At 35.8% G+C, this 18,187-nt stretch overlaps 1 protein-coding gene across 5 annotated transcripts in view; it reads right to left on the reverse strand.

Annotated features, from left to right (window-relative positions):
- Nucleotides 1-18,187, reverse strand: part of LOC145999543 (sodium/calcium exchanger Calx-like) — a 173,475-nt gene that overhangs the window by 23,300 nt on the left and 131,988 nt on the right. For all 5 annotated transcript variants that reach the window (XM_083136537.1, XM_083136538.1, XM_083136540.1 and 2 more), the window contains 3 exons: nucleotides 17,644-17,737; nucleotides 15,820-15,958; nucleotides 11,652-11,845 (listed from right to left, as the gene is read on the reverse strand). In XM_083136537.1, coding sequence (XP_082992663.1) covers nucleotides 11,652-11,845; nucleotides 15,820-15,958; nucleotides 17,644-17,737 — 427 coding nt within the window. The remainder of the gene's footprint in view (nucleotides 1-11,651; nucleotides 11,846-15,819; nucleotides 15,959-17,643; nucleotides 17,738-18,187) is intronic.

Raw genomic sequence — 18,187 nt, forward strand, 5'->3', positions numbered from 1 at the left:
CAGTTACATAACTTTAAGATATTCAACATTCAAAACAACATTTAATACTATAACAAATCTTTCAAAGAATGACAATCAATTCGAAACTTGCGAACCTATTTGTTAACATTCAACAACAGCTCGTGTTTCTTCTCCAATGAACAGTGGAAGGGTTTGATATTTTGTAAATTGTGTCTACACTTTATCTGTTGTCCATCTAAAGACACCAAGTTCACGAAATTGTTCTTCACTTCCTCCACCAAAAATGGCCCCACATATAAGTCATAAAATTTATGGATAGTTTTGTTCAAGGCAGAACTCCTTGCATGATTCCTAACCATAACCAAATCACCTTGAACAATTGTAGGGGTTTCTGCGTTTGAATGAGTCTTCTTTCTTTTGGAACGTTTAGTTGTTTCAATTAACTGAATATATTTAGCTGTCCAAGACAATTCGTTCATCTCTTCTGGCCAGTCAATAACAGAAGTTATTTTATCTCGAACTTCCTCGTGTAGAAAAATTTCAGCCGGAGTGAAACCAACAACCTCGTTATATGAGTAATTTAATAATTTTATAACATTTGTTAAAACTTTGGACCAAGATCTGTGGTTGGTTTTACAAAAGAGTCTAAGCAAACGAATGATCTCTTTATTATATCTCTCAATTGGATTCGCATGAGGCGAATATGGTGAAGTGAGAATATGCTTTACACCAATTGACTTCAAAAAATTTTCCCATTCACCGGATTTAAATTGTGATCCATTATCCGTTAATATAACTGTACACATAGGATAATGATGGAAATAACCTAAGTTAATTCTGTTGATAATTTCTCGAGTTGTTGCCTTCCTGAGAGGATAAGCCATAACATATTTGCTGGTTAATTCTACAATAGTCAGAATATGTTGATATCCTTGAGATAATGGCAATGGACCAATCAAGTCTAAAGATAAGAACTGATGTAATTTGTAAGAAATCACGTGAAGCTCCTCTTTGGTAATATGTTGTGTTTTCTGTTTCGTCCTTACACATTCTACACAATCACTTAAATATGACTTGACACTTCCTCTCATCTTAGGCCAGAAATAGAATTTAGAACACTTCTTATAAAGCTTAGAAAACCCAAAATGGCCAGCCAAATCATGTTGTTCATACAAAACTTTCTTGACAGCTGCTTCAGGTACAAAAACTCTCCAATGGTTCGAGTTGATAGATCTATAAAACAGTATATTTTTATGTAGTTTAAATATTCCCTTAATTTCGAAATGGTCATCACCCTTGCCTAACATAGAAATTGTACGTTGACATAATTCATCGTTTTGTTGCACTTTCATCCAATACAAAAAGTATTCTTCTTCAAGTAAACCAATATCTGTGCAGTTTACATGTAAAGTGGAAGGAAACAAATTGTTTTGTGACTTAATTGGATATCTACTTAACGCGTCCGCGGCCGTATTTGCAGAACCACTAACATGCTGAATTGTATAATCATAATTTTGCAATTTCAAAGCCCATCTGTTAAGCCTTGGATTTAACGATCTTGCTGAATTTAACCAAGAAAGTGATTGATGGTCACAGTGTATTACAAATGGTCTGCCCAATAGATATATTGAAAATTTTTCCACGGAAAAAAGGATGGCAAGACATTCTATTTCATGCACAGAATATGTTAATTCTGAACCTCGCAAAACTCTGCTCGCATACTGGATAATCAAAGTTTCACCATCGTCAGAATATTGCCATAAGACTCCACCGATTCCTATTTTACTGCCATCAGTATTTACATGGAAAGTGTTGTTCAAGTTAGGTTGAGCAAACATCTCCGGAGACAAAGCCAATTCCTTCAGACGTTTAAATGCCTGGAGATGTGCTTCATTCCATTCCCATTTCTTATTCGTTCTAAGTAAATCGTATAAAGGAGCCGCAATCATTGCAAACTTATCCACAAATTTTCTCCTCTAATTTACCATTCCTAAAAATTTTCTTAAGGCTTTTCTATTTGTTGGAGTAGGATATTCAGTTATTGCTAGATTTCTTTCTGGATCTACAGCGATGGTTTCACCTGATACTATGTGACCAAGAAACTTCACTTCAGTTTTACAAAATGTGCACTTCGATAATTTGATGGACATATTTACTTCTCTCAAAGTTTTCAACACGTAGTCCAAATGTTTTAAATGACTTTCCAGTGATGATGAAAATATAAGAATATCATCCACATACACTATAAGAAATGAACTGGTATCATTGCCAAACACTTTATGCATTCTGTCGACAAAAACACTAACAACACTCTTAATACCAAAAGGCAAAAAATGAAATTCCATTAAAATACCACGATATGAGAAAGATGTGAACTTATAAGATCTAGGTGTCAGTGGTATTTGAAAATATCCACAAGTTAGGTCAATCGTCGAAAAGAATTTTGCGCCTCTCAACCTAGGCAAAAGTTCAGATATAGGTTCAACCTGTGTCATGGGTGAAATTACATGTTCATTCAGCTTCCTAAAATCAACAACAGGACGCCACAATCCACCTGCCTTTGGAACTATGTGGAGAGGGTTCCGGTATGGAGAAGTAAGTACTTTCATGAATTACTCCCCACGTTTTCCATTTCTTTAATTCTTTCTCCATATCATCTCGCCTAGCGAATGGAATAGGATACGTAGATGCCACTATAGGTTCATTCGTATCTAGCTCTATGTCATAAGATTCCACCTTGGCTGCCTTTGGTTTGTCCGAAAACACATCTTGATACTTCAGTAATAAATTATATAAATTATCAGCAACTCCAGCTTCACAATATTCGTTGCCATAAACTTTCTTATGGATATCTTCTTCGGAAGCTAGATAAGCAGAATCATTAACATGAGAAGATTCAAATGTCAAAGTTTTACAAGATTCAATTACGGAATTTTGCGAGCAAGTATTATTTGTGGAACTCGGAACAAAAGGAGCTGATACTTCCTTACCACTTGAATGAATTAGTTCAACAGTAGACATACGATAATTAATTATAGCCTTGTACTGCCACAAAAATGGTGCTCCCAAGATCAAATCGGCATGTAATTGTTTAACTACATATAAACCCACGTGGAAAAATTCATCTCCCAACTGCATAATGACATATTTAAAACCTACAACTTTTATACGTTGCTCACCGGCGAAACAAGCCAACTGAATTCCTTCTATTGGTTCCAGCTTTATACTTGGCAATAAAGAACTTAGAGTGATCCAAACCTTGTAATCCAACAAATTACATTGACTACCAGTGTCAATTAAACAATTAAGAAACAAATCACAAATTCTTCCCTGTATTTCTGGTGCTTCAAGTAAAGGTGTAGGAGTTCCTTTATTTGTAACAGTCCTCTCAGGCTCTGAATCAAACCACTCCAGCAAAAATGCAACAGGTAAAACATCTTCTTTATCAACGCCTAAATATTTAACTCTATTAAAGTCACCGAGACAAGACTTAACATGCAAAAGGTAAGGATCATAATTACAAGTAAGCTCCATGTGGTCATCCTTTGGCAGGGCGAATTGGAGCGCATTTCCCCACCTTAGTTGTTTAATGTTCTCTGAGGGCTCCCACTAGTAGCATTAGTTACTGAGGAACATTCTTGATTTAAACTAATGTCATTGCAATTCATTCCATTTCGGAAATTTCCATTGTTCCTTGCTGAAATCTCTGAGTTAGTGTTAATGGAGTTACCTCGCAATTCTGTATTGGTCGGACTTTGAAATCTTCTATTCCTGTTGTATCTAGGTGCATCTGTATTATTGCCATTACTAGCGTTCCCTTGAGTGTTTGTTCTTCGATTGTTATTATGAAAGTACAAACTTCGATCGTTACCTTGTCGCCTATAGCTCTCTTGGTTAGCTCCAGATTGCCTATAGTTGTTTCTGGGATTCCTAGTAGCTGGTTGGCCCGTAAGTCTCTCTGAAGCTACTGTTTGGGTAGATGAATCGCTGCATGACTTATTTTCCATAGACACTTGCCTTACAAAATGCCTAGATTTTTCGAACCTATTCGAGTTGTACTCCCCACTTATATAATCACCAGGTAGTGACAAAGATTTGGTTTTATCACTAGAATATAAGTCTATTGTCCTGAGTTTTTGTGTTAATTGTTTAAGGTTGGAAATTTCGTGACAACCCACATTCTTAGAAACTGTTTCTGGCAATTGCTTCAGAATTACTCTTATTATCTCAGCTTGTTTAGGCTTTTCTACAAGATTGCAATATGATGAATATACCTTCAATGCGTACGCTTCTAATGATAAACCAGAAGATGTGTTGTATTTACGAGAACGCAAAACTGCCAGTTGGCTTTCTAACAAATCATTCGAAGCAAATTGTTCAAGAAACTTGCACACAAAATCATCATATGATGAGAAATTCCGTCTTTCACTATTGAACCAATACGCTGCAGTATTGTAGAAACATTTGTGAATAACTTGCAGGCGATATTGAGAAGATACACCAATCAAATTTAACATTGTTGTCAGCTGGTCTATAAACTCCCTAGCTGATTGTTTCGAGACGTCACCTCCAAAATGTGGTAACTGGCTTAGCTCATTTACACGAATAACTTTACCCGGGCATTCTCCAAATGGGTTTCTTGCAGAAATATTTGTATTACATTCTGCACGCGCAGGTTTACAAAACTGGTTTGATTCAAAATTTGGAGACTCAGAATTCTTAGAAGCAATGTTAATTGGATTATTCAAAATGTCATTTCTGGGAATGTAATTTTGATTACAAAACATCGGACTCATTGAAGTTGTAGTATTTGTATTACCAGCTACAGTATATAATGGCTTCTCACATGAAGGTATATGCTGAAAATACATTTGTGAAATTGGATTATTTGAATAAGCTTTCGTTGTACAACACTGAGTTTCATTATGAAAACTGGCATTCAGAGGACTTCCATAACCATAATGGTTAGTAGAACAAGGTTCATTGTAATGCACTCTATATGCATTCTCCGAAAGTGCGAGGTCCCTATTGGCCAACGGATGTGTAGTGAAATGAGCAGGTGATTCGTTACGTGATGGAGGATCCCACAAATAAGATGTATTGGAAAGCCTATAGGTAAAATCAGTTCCAAAAGAAGTAGCGTTCTGACCTGATTTACGTTTAGTAATTGCAGGTACATCAATATCAGATGAATCATAACCCGAAGAACCAACACCACGTTTGTCACTAGCCCGAAATTTAACATTTCGTGATCTTCGATTTGAATTTGCATTATTTGTTTGACAAGCCACATGCTCAGTTTGTTTACTATTTCCATCCTCTTCGCTCAGTTCTCGTCCTCCATTGAAAGTTTCGTTAGCAACACTGTTGCTGATGGCATTGCCTTGCTCCAAAGAAATAACCCTATCTCTAAGGTCATTTACCAAGGTTTCAGAGCTACATGTAGCAGTCTGAACTACCTTCATTCTATCTAATTCCGCATTTAATGTTTCAAACCTAACCTCATGTTGAGTAAATTTCTCCATAATTTCATCATTGCAGACTTCCAACCTTGCCAACTTTCCGTCATGACTCTTCATTTGTTCTTGAATAACTGAAACTTCGACATGCATTGTACTAATACCTTCATCCAATTTACACCTCAACTCACTGCTAACATTTTGACAAGTTTGGGCAACATCTTGTAACGAATGTTCAATATGATCAAGCCGGCCGTTAAACATAACATTATGCTGCTGTAATTCTTTTCGAATGGCTTGAAACTTCTCTTCCAGATTTTTATTATTTTGTTGCAATTCCCTTTGTAATAATTCATTATTTTGTTGCATATCCTTTTGCAACTCCTTTTGCAACTCCTTTTGTAACATTTCATTATTTTGTTGCATATCCTTTTGCAACTCCTTTTGTAACATTTCATTATTTTGTTGCATATCCCTTTGCAACATTTCATTATTTTGTTGCAATTCCCTTTGTAATATTTCATTATTTTGTTGCAATTCACAGCGAATGTTCTTTTGCAACTTTTCTTGAAGATTTTCATTATTTTGCTGCAAACTTTGGGTAACCGTAACTTGAAATGCAGCAATAATATTGTCCAAGTTGGGATTCACTGTACTTGTATAAGATTTTAACAAAAATGGATCAAAATCTGGTTTACAAGATTTACAAAAATAGCTTTCATTAGAAGAACTAAATATTACCCAGTGCATTACAGTCAAACCTCTGCACTCCAAATGTTCCCATTTATTGCAGCTATTGCACTTCACAAGACGAGAATCTGCTTCAATGTTACTGCAACAAATAATATTCTGCATTGGGTCAGCATTTTCTTCAATAGTTTCATTTTCCCTGAAACTATCGACGACATCGGATCTTAAGAAAACTCCCGTTCTTAAGTTGTAAGAATGTTGCTTCCGATCCATTATTTAAAGTAATCAGAAGATAACTTCCATACTACATATTCACGAATCCTGGCTGAAGGTCGCCATAATTGTTGCTGTTATTTTTGTATTAGCAATTAGTAAAAATATATTATTTGTTTTAAGAAAGAAAATACTGAAATCTACTTACGAATTGGTATATTACACTATATCCCATAATACATAGTTAGAACAGTAACAGTGATAATGAAATGTCTTTCTTCTTATCAAAGATTTTTATATTACTTAATTGTGAATGTTATAAAAAGATGACAGTCACACGGTATTATATGTTGATATTTCCACTGAGGTTTGGAACCCTCTGCTTGCAAGAACCATGAGTGCGAACTCATTTTTCCATGCATAAAGCTCTCTTCTCTTTAAAGGAAACAACTTAACTCTTGCATATAAGTGAAACAATTGAATCGAACAAAATAAAGTGTCATATTTCCTTACATTATCAATGGGATTTCTGCTTCAGTGCAGTATATCCAAGTGAAGTACTGTAAAACTGACAACATGCAGTTATACCATTAATGTTGTCGAAAAGGGTACGTAGGTATTAGAAATTTAACGCAAGGAATTTATAGAATTGCATTGTATAGGTACCTGATTTAGCTAACCATACATTAAAACAGGAACACTAATAATAAAAGCTTCTGAAAGTTCATATATGAGGGGCATCCTGAAAAAGCTCCAATGGTGCCTATACGCAGCACTGGTGGTCAGAGATAGACACACACCCATGTAGGCAGGAAGAAGTGGCATGTAGCAGTAATCTGGTACAGTTGCAATGCAGCCGTTTTAGGACACTTCTAGGTTAAAGATTGCAGCTGTCATACAGTCTCCCACCGAGCCTAGCCTACAATGCACTCTCAGAATTTGGCACAGAGCCACCAGCAATTGTGTGAGGTGTGCAGACAGGAGGTCGTGCATGGTCAGATGATGGTGCAGACAATTCACGGAAAACCAATTGAATGTGCACAACCCCATACAGCTGAGTACACACGGGCCCTTTGCATCACTTCAGGTGAGAGATCTTGGACCACTCCCTGTACAGCCCTGGCCTTGAATGTACCGACTTTCATCTCCTTGTTTAACTGAAGAGGTTTCTGGCAGGGCAAGGATTTGACAGCTACAGTGCAGTAGAGATAGTTCCAGTCTTTTCTGTCAGACACATACATACACCATGGGCATAGAAAATTTAGTGCCATACTACGACAAATGCCAGAACAACGTTGGTGATTATGCCGAAAATTAGGTTAAGACTCACTGTTACTAATGCAATAAATTACAACGGATATTCATGTTTTATTTATGCCTAATCGGTATAAATTGATATTTTGTTATTTTTTTTCAAATTGGTGTATTTTCTAATTTTTTATTTTTTACTATACCGAGTTATTTTTCTCAAAATTCACATTTTCATTTTAGCGCATTTTCTGTCAAATATCTGAAATAATTCCTTCATGTTATTTTTAAACTACTGTTTCAAATTGTAAGTCACATGGCTTACGCCTCTTCGTGAGAGTTTGATATCTTGAAAGTTCTTTTGGGAAAGTTATTTTCCATACCCCTTTTTTTAATTTTAAAGTAAGGATTTTAGATAATGGAGTTTCCCCCATATATACTGAAGGGTGCATAATAACCATAAGTGGCAACGCACCCAAAAAATTAAAATCAATCAATCTCACGTGACAGATACCGATATATTATGGCACCAAAAATTGGTATTATCTTTTTTTGACTTGTCAGTATTACGTTTCCCAAAATTCGCGTTTTTGTTTTAGAACATTTATCTGCCAAATATACCGAAACTTAATACTCCATTGTGCTTTTAAACGATTATTTTAAATTGTAGATCACATGGTCTACGTATTTTCGTGACAGTTTGATATGTTGGAACAGATTTTTAAGGAAGTAAAAGTAAAAGTAAAGTGCTCCCCTGCACTTTGCCATGAAGGTGTATAGGGGTGTGGAGTTAGGGCCCCAAACTTTCTTGATCACGGCTGAAGGCGGGGGTGATGTGATCAGCACCACGCTCCTGGCTACCTTTATCTCTCAAAGTTTCCTCCATGTACCCGCTTGATGTGACGCTGGGTGGGCGCCGGAGAAGTTTGAATAGGTGGAAAAGATCCCGGTTCTCCTCTGCAGGGGATCGACCCCGGGTCTCTCGCATGGTAGTCAGACGCCCTAATGATTGAGCTCCATTATTTCTCGCTCGACAAATACTGATGGTGCGAACTTAGATTGGTAATTCAAAACACATCTCGCGTGACAAATACTGAAGATGTGGCTCCCGTGTGACGGTAGATACGCACTCGATCTCTCGTTAGAACCCTGCCACTTTGCTCTGTGATGCAAATGGTTTTGATAGAAGTTGAAAAAATCGTGGGAAATACATGATTTAATGTGGCTGTCGGAATTATTCCATGTACTTATAACTCTATAGTTTACTCTTGAGTAAAATGTTGGAAAACTTGCATGTTCTATGTACACAAACAGGCCTAGAAAAGACAAGAATGTTGGATTTCATGGAATTTTTCGTTGTTTTAGGTCATTTCTTTTAAAAAAATTGCTAAAATCGCCAACAATTCATATTTTATGCCAAATTCGCATTATTTCGATATTTAGAAAGGGCGAAAAATGTGTCCAGACATCACTGCACATTCCTAAACATAACTTCGCAGCAATTAACATTTTTCACGGTTTTGGCGTTTGCAAAAAATCAATCGGAAATTACTTTCTGGCCACCCCTCGTATAAATCAGTAGATGGAAAGTGAAAATTTAGCAGGGCTGGCAGAAAAAAGTCAATTCTTGAAGAAAGTGATTTCCTTTTATGATTGAATGATTCGAGTAAATATGATATTAAAATATTTACGTATTTATTATATTTTATTTCATAATATTGGACATTAACGTTACTCAGTGAGAGATTAATGAGCATCTCTCACGAGTTTAAACAGACAGGACAGAGAGTGGCGTTAATTTCATTGCAATACTAGTGTTGCAGTAAATTTGAGGTTGGGAGCATGCACTTGCCAATTTTTATAACGTTCACCAATGCAGATTTATGTTTCACTTTTCCGTGATAGTATTCAATATATATCCAGTTTTGTTGGATTCTTCTTGATATCTAAGAATAGTGCAATGTGATTGTAAACGTATGTTAACTTGTGCGAAACCAGTAATACGTCAGGAGGATGAAAGCACTGCTACATTAAATGAGGTGAAGTGAGCCAGAAGAGTAACAAGATTCCAGCAGCATATTTGCAGTCTAAAGCTCTTCTTGTTTATGCATAAGATTTTTGTTGGATGTTGCAGTCTGAAGACATCGAACAAAAATCATAAGAGTCCCATGCATGCAATTTCTGTCACATGTTGTAGTGAGATACTTTGTCAGGTGCCGATATTCGACAAAAAAAGGATGTTTCAATGGAACCTATTTGTTTCCATGTTCCTTCAGTTTGCCCAACAAAATGCCTTACTACGACGTCCGACAACTATCGGACGGCGCCACCCGCTCCCATCCCCTTCATCTGTTGACAGTTCCGTCTCCTTACTACTCCCATACGGACAAGAAAAAAATGATAATTCAATGCATTTACCACGTAATATTTAGAGGCTTAACCTTTACTCCCCCGATGATATTATATGGTATCATCAGAGTAAGGTCGTTCTGGCCCGATGAAACCATATGGTATCATGGTGCAGATTACGAAATGAATGTGCATTTTGGACCCTCATACTCTTCTGTTTGGGTTGAAACTCTGACACAGGTCTGGAGCAAGCCTAGGTAAATTCATATTGATGACCAACCTCCCCACCCTCTCCGCAACATATCCATGACACATTTCCGAATAGTTTCACATTTTGGCTCATTATTCAACATGTATGGCACCCAGGAACATGAAACAAGTTTCAATCTCTTTGGAATCGTCCATTCTTTGAAGAGAATACTAAGGTTTGCACCTTCTTCCGAAAATAGCGAGAGAAGAGGGGGGCAAACTCCAGATTTTTGTTTTTTTTTCATTGAAATTCGATGGTCATGCCCCCAAACCCCCCTTCCTCGGTTCGGCGATTTTAATTGTACACGGTTGCATGCTATGATGTTTTAGCTGAAAAACAAAACTTATCCGAAGTAGATTGCTCCAATAGTGCCCGAGTTATAACAATTTTCCTCCAAAAATGCTAATTACCTATTTTTCGTAAATAAAAATGAAATCACATTTTGGCTTATTATTCAACTTGTATGACACCCAAGAACATGAAACATGTTTCATTCTCTTCAGAAATGTCCATTCTTTAAAAATAATACTAAAGTTCGCGCCTTCTTCTCAAATAATGGGAGAAGAGGGGGCAAACTCCAGATTTTTATGTTTTTTTCATTGAAATTCGGGGGTCGTGCCCCCCAAACTCCCTTCCTCGGTTCGGCGTTCTGAATTGTACACGGCTGCATGCTATGATGTTTTAGCTGCAAAACAAAACTTATCCGAAATAGATTGCTCCCATAGTGCCCGAGTTATAACAATTTTCGTCAAAAGAGTGTTCGAAGTCAATGAAGACGATATTCCCTGACATTTCCCTGACTTTTTTTGACACCTCAAATTCCCTGACTTTTCCCGGTTTTCCATGTCTGTCGCCACCCTGTTTACACAGTTTCAGTTTGCGTAAATTTATTGTGGTTGGAAACTTTGGAGTGTATTTGAAATTTGTTTGTAGATTTTATGTAAATTGTATCTTATGTAAATAAAATATACAATGGACATAAACAGCCATATGCAATGCTGTAAGTCCAATAAATATATTGATGATGATGATCAAAACAAGACAAAGAAAGTTAGTAAATTTATTGCGGTTGGAAACTTTGACAAGCATCCTAATAACGATTTTTGTTCCGCCAAATATAGTGTACTTCGTAAAATAACTTCGTGACATGGCAAGGCAAGATAAGTGTGAACATTTTGCACGAATATGCATTGTAACTTTAAATGAGCTTAGAGATTTGTGTACATAATGATATTTTATAACATTGGTTATTTTCTAAAAATAATCATGTGAACAGCAGGGAAGTAGTGCCACTTTCAACATGGGAGTTCTATGCATGCGAGAAGGTCTCCGTGTTCAGTGATACATCGATTTGGTGAGACTGTTTGTTTACAGAAGGTCTCAGGGTTGGTGATTTACACTATACATTTTTTTAACATTTTCATAAAATTTTCCTGGCTTCTTTGGTCAATGAGAACAATAGGATGATAACTCCTGCTTACCTCAGTATGTTTGAAAATGATCTCTCCACTGCCTCCGACGAAATCCTTCCCATTGATCGCAGATCTATCGATGGTCTTCCATTTCACAGACACCTGTCCATCGGCTCCGTTCTTACGGACGACTGGGATCTGAGCCAAGCCTATGCTTTCCTTCACCAGCATGCCTCTCTTCTGGAAAGATATCACTCCCGGCTCTAGGAAGAAAGAATAAAACATTATGTTAGCTACATATGAAAACTTGCCAAAGTGAAAATTTAGAATTTATTTATTTCTTTATTCTTTATTCATGGGCGAAGTTCAGCCTGTGGCTGCTCTATGAATTCATCTACAGTTGAATTTAGCTCACCAATTAAAATTTGGTCCAATTCCATCCTTAAGGAGAGGAGGTACAGTTACGCACCAATTGTGCATTTATTTCAATATTGCCAGAATGGCCACTGCTACTAAAAAAAATCCTGGGTGTATCAAGAGTATGAATTTCTCTCCATGTTGCAAGTGGAAGCGTTTTTCTACGTTGATTATTAAGCTGGACACGATATTTGAAAAATATGATTAATAAGAATTTTCGGAATCCCATGTATTTCTTATGGGGAATCAACTTTAACATTAAGTTACGGCTAATCAAATGGAAGTTTCGAATTTTCCGCTTGTCAAACACATCTTCAGACTGTCATCTTTCCGTTGATATCATTTTCTATTTCATCTGAGGTTTGATATTCCCAAGAGAACAAATCAAATAATACTCCCCATAAGCCCAATGCATTTCTCCTTGCCAATTACAGCAATCCTGGCAGTGTTGCCAAACCTGATGCACATAAAAGAGCTAAATTTCACCTTAAATAGAGTTAAAAGTGACTTTCAAGGAGCTAGATTTATGAAGTGCTTCCTAGGGTAATGTTAGTTGTCAAAGAGGTGGGGGCGCTGCTATTACCATTAACTCTAAATTGGTGACAATTTATTCTTAGTTTTCACCATCTAGATCCGGCGGCATCACCCATCTCATGGTCATATGAAATCGAAAATATAGAATTCCCTGATAACAATATTATGTCAATTTCACGTCAACACGGAGCTATAAAAAAAGTAGCTGTGGATATAAGAGGGGGTGGTGCAACGCAACCAATAGAACAATATCACGTCACGTGCAAAATGTATAATCATGGTAAAAGTTGGTCTACGTGGGCCGGAACCAGTGATGGCATCCTAGTGGAGCACGGGAAGAAGGTGCCGAGTTCACAGCCAAACGAGTGCACAAAAGAGCCAGACCTGGCTCCAAGAGAGCTAAGTTGGCAACACTGCCATGGGGGAAGAGCTTGGAAAGATCCCCGTGGAGACTGTCCCACATGACCTTAAGTGTTCACTCAATGTGGAAGGACCCAACCTATCCTGCCGCCATCTTGAAATATTACACCATGATGAATTTTTTGCACCAATCTCTTCTAAGCTCAGTATCTTGAGAGTCAGTGGATCGATTTTAATAATTTTTTATTTGAAGTGAAGCTAAATGAGCAAAGATTTCTATAAGTATATTAAATTAAATATAAAGAACTGATATATTTATTCTTGGTTTCCTAAATTTAAAATTATAGTCATTAGAAAATGTGGTCAATCCATCTCTAAAGAGCGTTACATAAGAATTTGGCAGGTCAGGACCGATACTTTCACATTAGGATAACATATGAATGGTGTACACTCAGTGTACAGTAAGGTGCTTTAACAATCAGGCCAAATTTTGACACGTACAGAGCCAACAGTATTTATGAATCACTTCAAATCTAAATTTAGTAATAATTTTAGAAATGTTATATTTGTATACACTGGAAAACTAATCTACATTGTTACTGCTTCTGAACTAAATCCTTGAAATGTTCACACTGTAGTATGGGTTATTGTGTATGCGAGATTTTGGGGTGAGAAAGTGACTCCTTCCCTCCAAAGGTATGTATAAATAAAAATAAAGACCAAAACTATCAAAATTGTTGTATTTTTTGAAAATTGAATCAATAAAAGAGGGGTGGAGAGAGCTCAAAGGGTGAAAATTAAAAACAAAACATGATCAAATGAAGGGTCAGGGGGGAAAACAGGTAAGTCAATTTTCTGTCTTAAGCCAAGTAGTGGTGTTATTTCCTGCCATGTGGGTGCTGCGTTAGAGGAGAGGAAAGTCTTTACAACATGATTTCTTTCGTTTCATACATTTCACACTTCCATTCATCAAACCTCTTTACTTACATGTCAGTAACATTTTGCAAAAATGTCAATCCTCTGGTTTGACCTGACCCTTCAAATAGTATCAGAATACTGTATTACAGCTTGGGGAGGAGCAGCTCAAATACATACAAAAAGAGTGTTCACTACAGAAAAGGGCAGAATTGCCTTTCGCAAAAACAAAATTATGACTTTATACTCGCTCTATGTTTATAAATCTATTATCTATGTACCTAATGACAAGACACAATTAAGAAATGAAGAAATTCATGGACATAATACAAGACAGACAAAACTTCCATATACAGACTAACAGATTAACTCTGACAGACAGACCACCCTCCCTAACATCCATCAACAGTCATAAGCTATTTAAAAAGAATCTCAAACAGTATCTACTGGCAAGGCAGCGAAATACTTAATCACGAGCAACTTTTCATTCATCAAAATACTCACTGTAACATTTGGTAACTGTGTGCATATAAATCTTATAATTTCATTATTTTATTTCACTTCATTATTATTATTATATTTTTCATTGTTCCAGATTACTGAATATATATGTATATGTACTAAAACAAAAGCAACAAACATTAGATACCTATGTTCAACAATTTATAGGTAAATCTGTATTTCATTTTCATTATCTATACATATATGCGTATATACCTATATATTTAATTGTTCTTATTTGTATTGATATGTAATCCTTTTCATGTTTTTATTTTTATTTTTTTCTCAATGTATACTCTTTATTCCATTGTATTAATCTCCCAGACAAGGGTCTGCCCTAGAGACCGAAACACGCCCACTCCAATAAAGGTGATTTTATTATTTTTATTATTATTATTATTATAAAATTCCACAACAACCTTCCCCATTGGCTAAGAAATACCACTCCCTTTAAGAAAAAATTGCAGCTAATCAAAAAATTCCTCACAGACAGAGCTCTGTATGATATTAATGAACCATAAATGATTGGGTACAAATATAATGTAGACAAAGAAATGTAATAATACCATAGAAGGAACAATGTAACTAATTTAAAAAAAAATAAAAGTCTTGCATGTACTTTATACAATATATATATATATATATATATATTATACAGGTATATATGTATATCATTGTTTTTGATATTGTGAATGTAATGTACAATTTATTTTTTTATTTTTTATCACATATGTGCAGCGTGTAAAAATCTTTTGTTCTTATACCATAATTGCTCTTATATTTTCATGTACTGTATCTGGACGAAATCTATACCCATGAAAAAATGGGTCAACGGATGAATCAAGATTATTATTATTATTATTTAAAGGGAAAATGAAATTTCACAATAAACAAAAACAAACTATTTTCCACATTCAACATCCCCACAGCCAGTCATGACATATCTTTACACTGAACACAAAACTGACATTTATGAAGTAAGGACACAGTTTTCATTATTGCACTATGTGTCTGAATTTTTATTTTAAAAAATAAGAGGTTAATGTACTATAAACGAATGTGACGCACCATAACATGGCTGAATAGCATTAACAGAAAGTCGAGAATAAAAAAAATGCCCTCAAACTGCAATATTCAATTTTTTCAGCATTTACAGAAAACTAACATTCAAGAAATGCTTTCATATTATGAGATACTTTGTCAGTACAATAGTAGTAATTGTCAGGTTAGGGAAAAAAATAGTCCTAACTAAAGTGAAAAAACCCAGCAATCTCATTGTTAAGTTGTCACATATACCACAAAATTAAAATAGAAAAACAAATCACACAAATATTACTGTGTTTACTGACCAAATACTTTTAAAAAAATACATATTACACAAAAAAACTGACTCTTGCTGACGTTACTAACCATTTCTCACCCCCGAGACAGTGTATACCCTCATAATTCACCACTGATGAAAATTCTTTGTTTACTGTTAGGTGAGATTCAACAACGTTTCTAAACTTACCATCATCATTAAGAATAGTGATCTCCATGATACGAATTCGTCCCAGTTGAGTTTTCTCATCTTCATCTATTATGGTGATCTTGAGGAAGAATTCTTCATCAGGTTCCCACTGGTTGTCGTTCACTATTTCCACAGTAATCTGTAGAGAAAAATAATTGATGGTATATTTAGGTAATCGTTCCAAATGTTTAATGATTTTTCACAAGCTCTATAGGAGTATTAGAAAGTGATTTGGATACAGGAAACAATTGTTAAAGTAAGTTCAAAGCTTGGAGAAAGTAATTAGAGCAGGTAAAAGTTTCACAAGATATTATTTATCAGAGAAATTATAATTTCATCTCCGATACCATCTGCTCCAGAAATAAATACAGTTGAGACTGCTTTATACGTTACTCAGTTCTGCATAATTCTGCGTTATACGTACGTGGGTCGTTCAATATATAAGTTTCCATATGCTGTAAAAAAATTTATCTTTAAGATACATTAGAAAACTATACATACATGTGTAGGAGGATCCTTCATCACTTCTCCACATAATTCCCATAGAGATTCAGGCATTTGTCCCACCGTTGCACCAATATGTCCATACCCTTTGCAAGAAAATCAGGGCTCTGGCTATTGAGCACTATTCTCACATTCCGCTTCACTTCTTCATCTCTTTCGAAACGGTAACCTTGCAATTCAGACTTTAACATCAGAAAAAGATGGAAATCACTCAGCGCTAAATCGGGGCTGTATGGAGGGTGGGGCAGCCGTTCCCACCCCAATTCTTCGATTTTGTGTTGTGTTTGCACTGCTGAGTGGGGGCGAGCGTTATCGTCAAGAAGAATGACACCAGCTGACAGGAGACCTGGTCGCTTATGTCGAATTGCGTGTTTCAGTTTATCTAATGTTTGACAATAACGGTCAGCATTAATTATTCTTCCTCGTTCCAAAAAGTCCATAAGCAGAATGCCCTTAGCATCCATGCTTCTGAACTCCTTATGACGCGAGCCCGCGTTTTCTGAACAAGCATTTACTTTTCGCCCTTGAGCACATGCACCTTCACGTCAGATAATGAATTGATTGTTGTTCCTTGTAGACGAAGGATGGCACTTGTCAACCATGTGCTTCTTTTTAATGGCATTGCTTTATACAATATTTTATAGCACAGGAAAACTTATATATTGAACGTCCCTAGTACATTACTGTAGGTCCCAGCAAAATATAATTTAAAACAGTGTTAATTAAACCTCATTTGTACGTAATGCATTTATGTTATACATACTAATTTTCATAAAATACTGTTGATTTGTATGTAACCAAGCTACAACAATGCCACAGAAGTGAATAATTTTCAGTTACTACTGGTCGGCTATGGACAACAGAAAGAGGAAAAGTTACAGGCTTGACCAGAAAGTAAAATTTATAAGTGGACGCTAATCCACCTAAAATTAAAACTGAAATAGGTGCAGATTTAGGCATCGCTTATACCACACTTTGCACAGTGATTAGTAAAAGAAATGCTACTTTAGACAATTTTTAAAATTGAGTAGCAAAACTACAGTACTGTAGAATTTCAGTATGAAACGTTCACTAATAAAGTGGCAAATGTAATGTATTTAAGAATCAAACTTTTAGATTCGTTAATTTACTACTTTATGGCAGACTGTATCTTGTTCCTCAAAAAAAGGTACAATTACAGTATTTTAATACTGATATGATATGATATCTAAATCTGATTTGTAAGTAATTCTCAGTTATACATATAATTTTCTCTTCACCCTGACATACGTATAACTCAGGTTCAACTGTACACTATGACAAAGATTAACACACACACACCTGTTTCTCGGTTTCCATCGGATTAAAAGTAATAACCTCGTTGACTGGAATGTAATCTTCGTGCTCTTGTGCGGTTCCATCAATCGACTCCACCCTGAGGGAAAAATAGGAAGGTAACATTAGGTCTATTGTGATATTATACCAACATTAAACGTAGGGTTGATATTGCTGTTGGCAGGTACTGCTTCAAACTTGATCAGTGATATGGAATAATATTGAAATCTGGATATGGGATATACTTGAGTCAAATGCAGATATCCAAAATGAACACTTTGCACTAATTCTACACTGATAGTGTGTATCAAAAGTAGATTTAGTGATTAGATAACTCCTAAACTCTGTATGAAAGAGTGTTTTGAGAATCAAAGACTGCTAAATATATTTTCATTGGGTTACACCTGGTCGGCACCAGTATTTGAAAGTACTTATTTTTGTTGAAGTAAACCAGTTACTTTTTCAGATAATGAACACCAAAATTAAGAGTTAATTTTCTGTACATTTCAGCAAAATTATGATTTGCCAAAATAATATACATAAAAGATTA

This window comes from Lepisma saccharinum, chromosome 15 (assembly GCF_977018435.1).
Source record: "Lepisma saccharinum chromosome 15, izLepSacc3.1, whole genome shotgun sequence".
NCBI lineage: Eukaryota > Metazoa > Arthropoda > Insecta > Zygentoma > Lepismatidae > Lepisma > Lepisma saccharinum.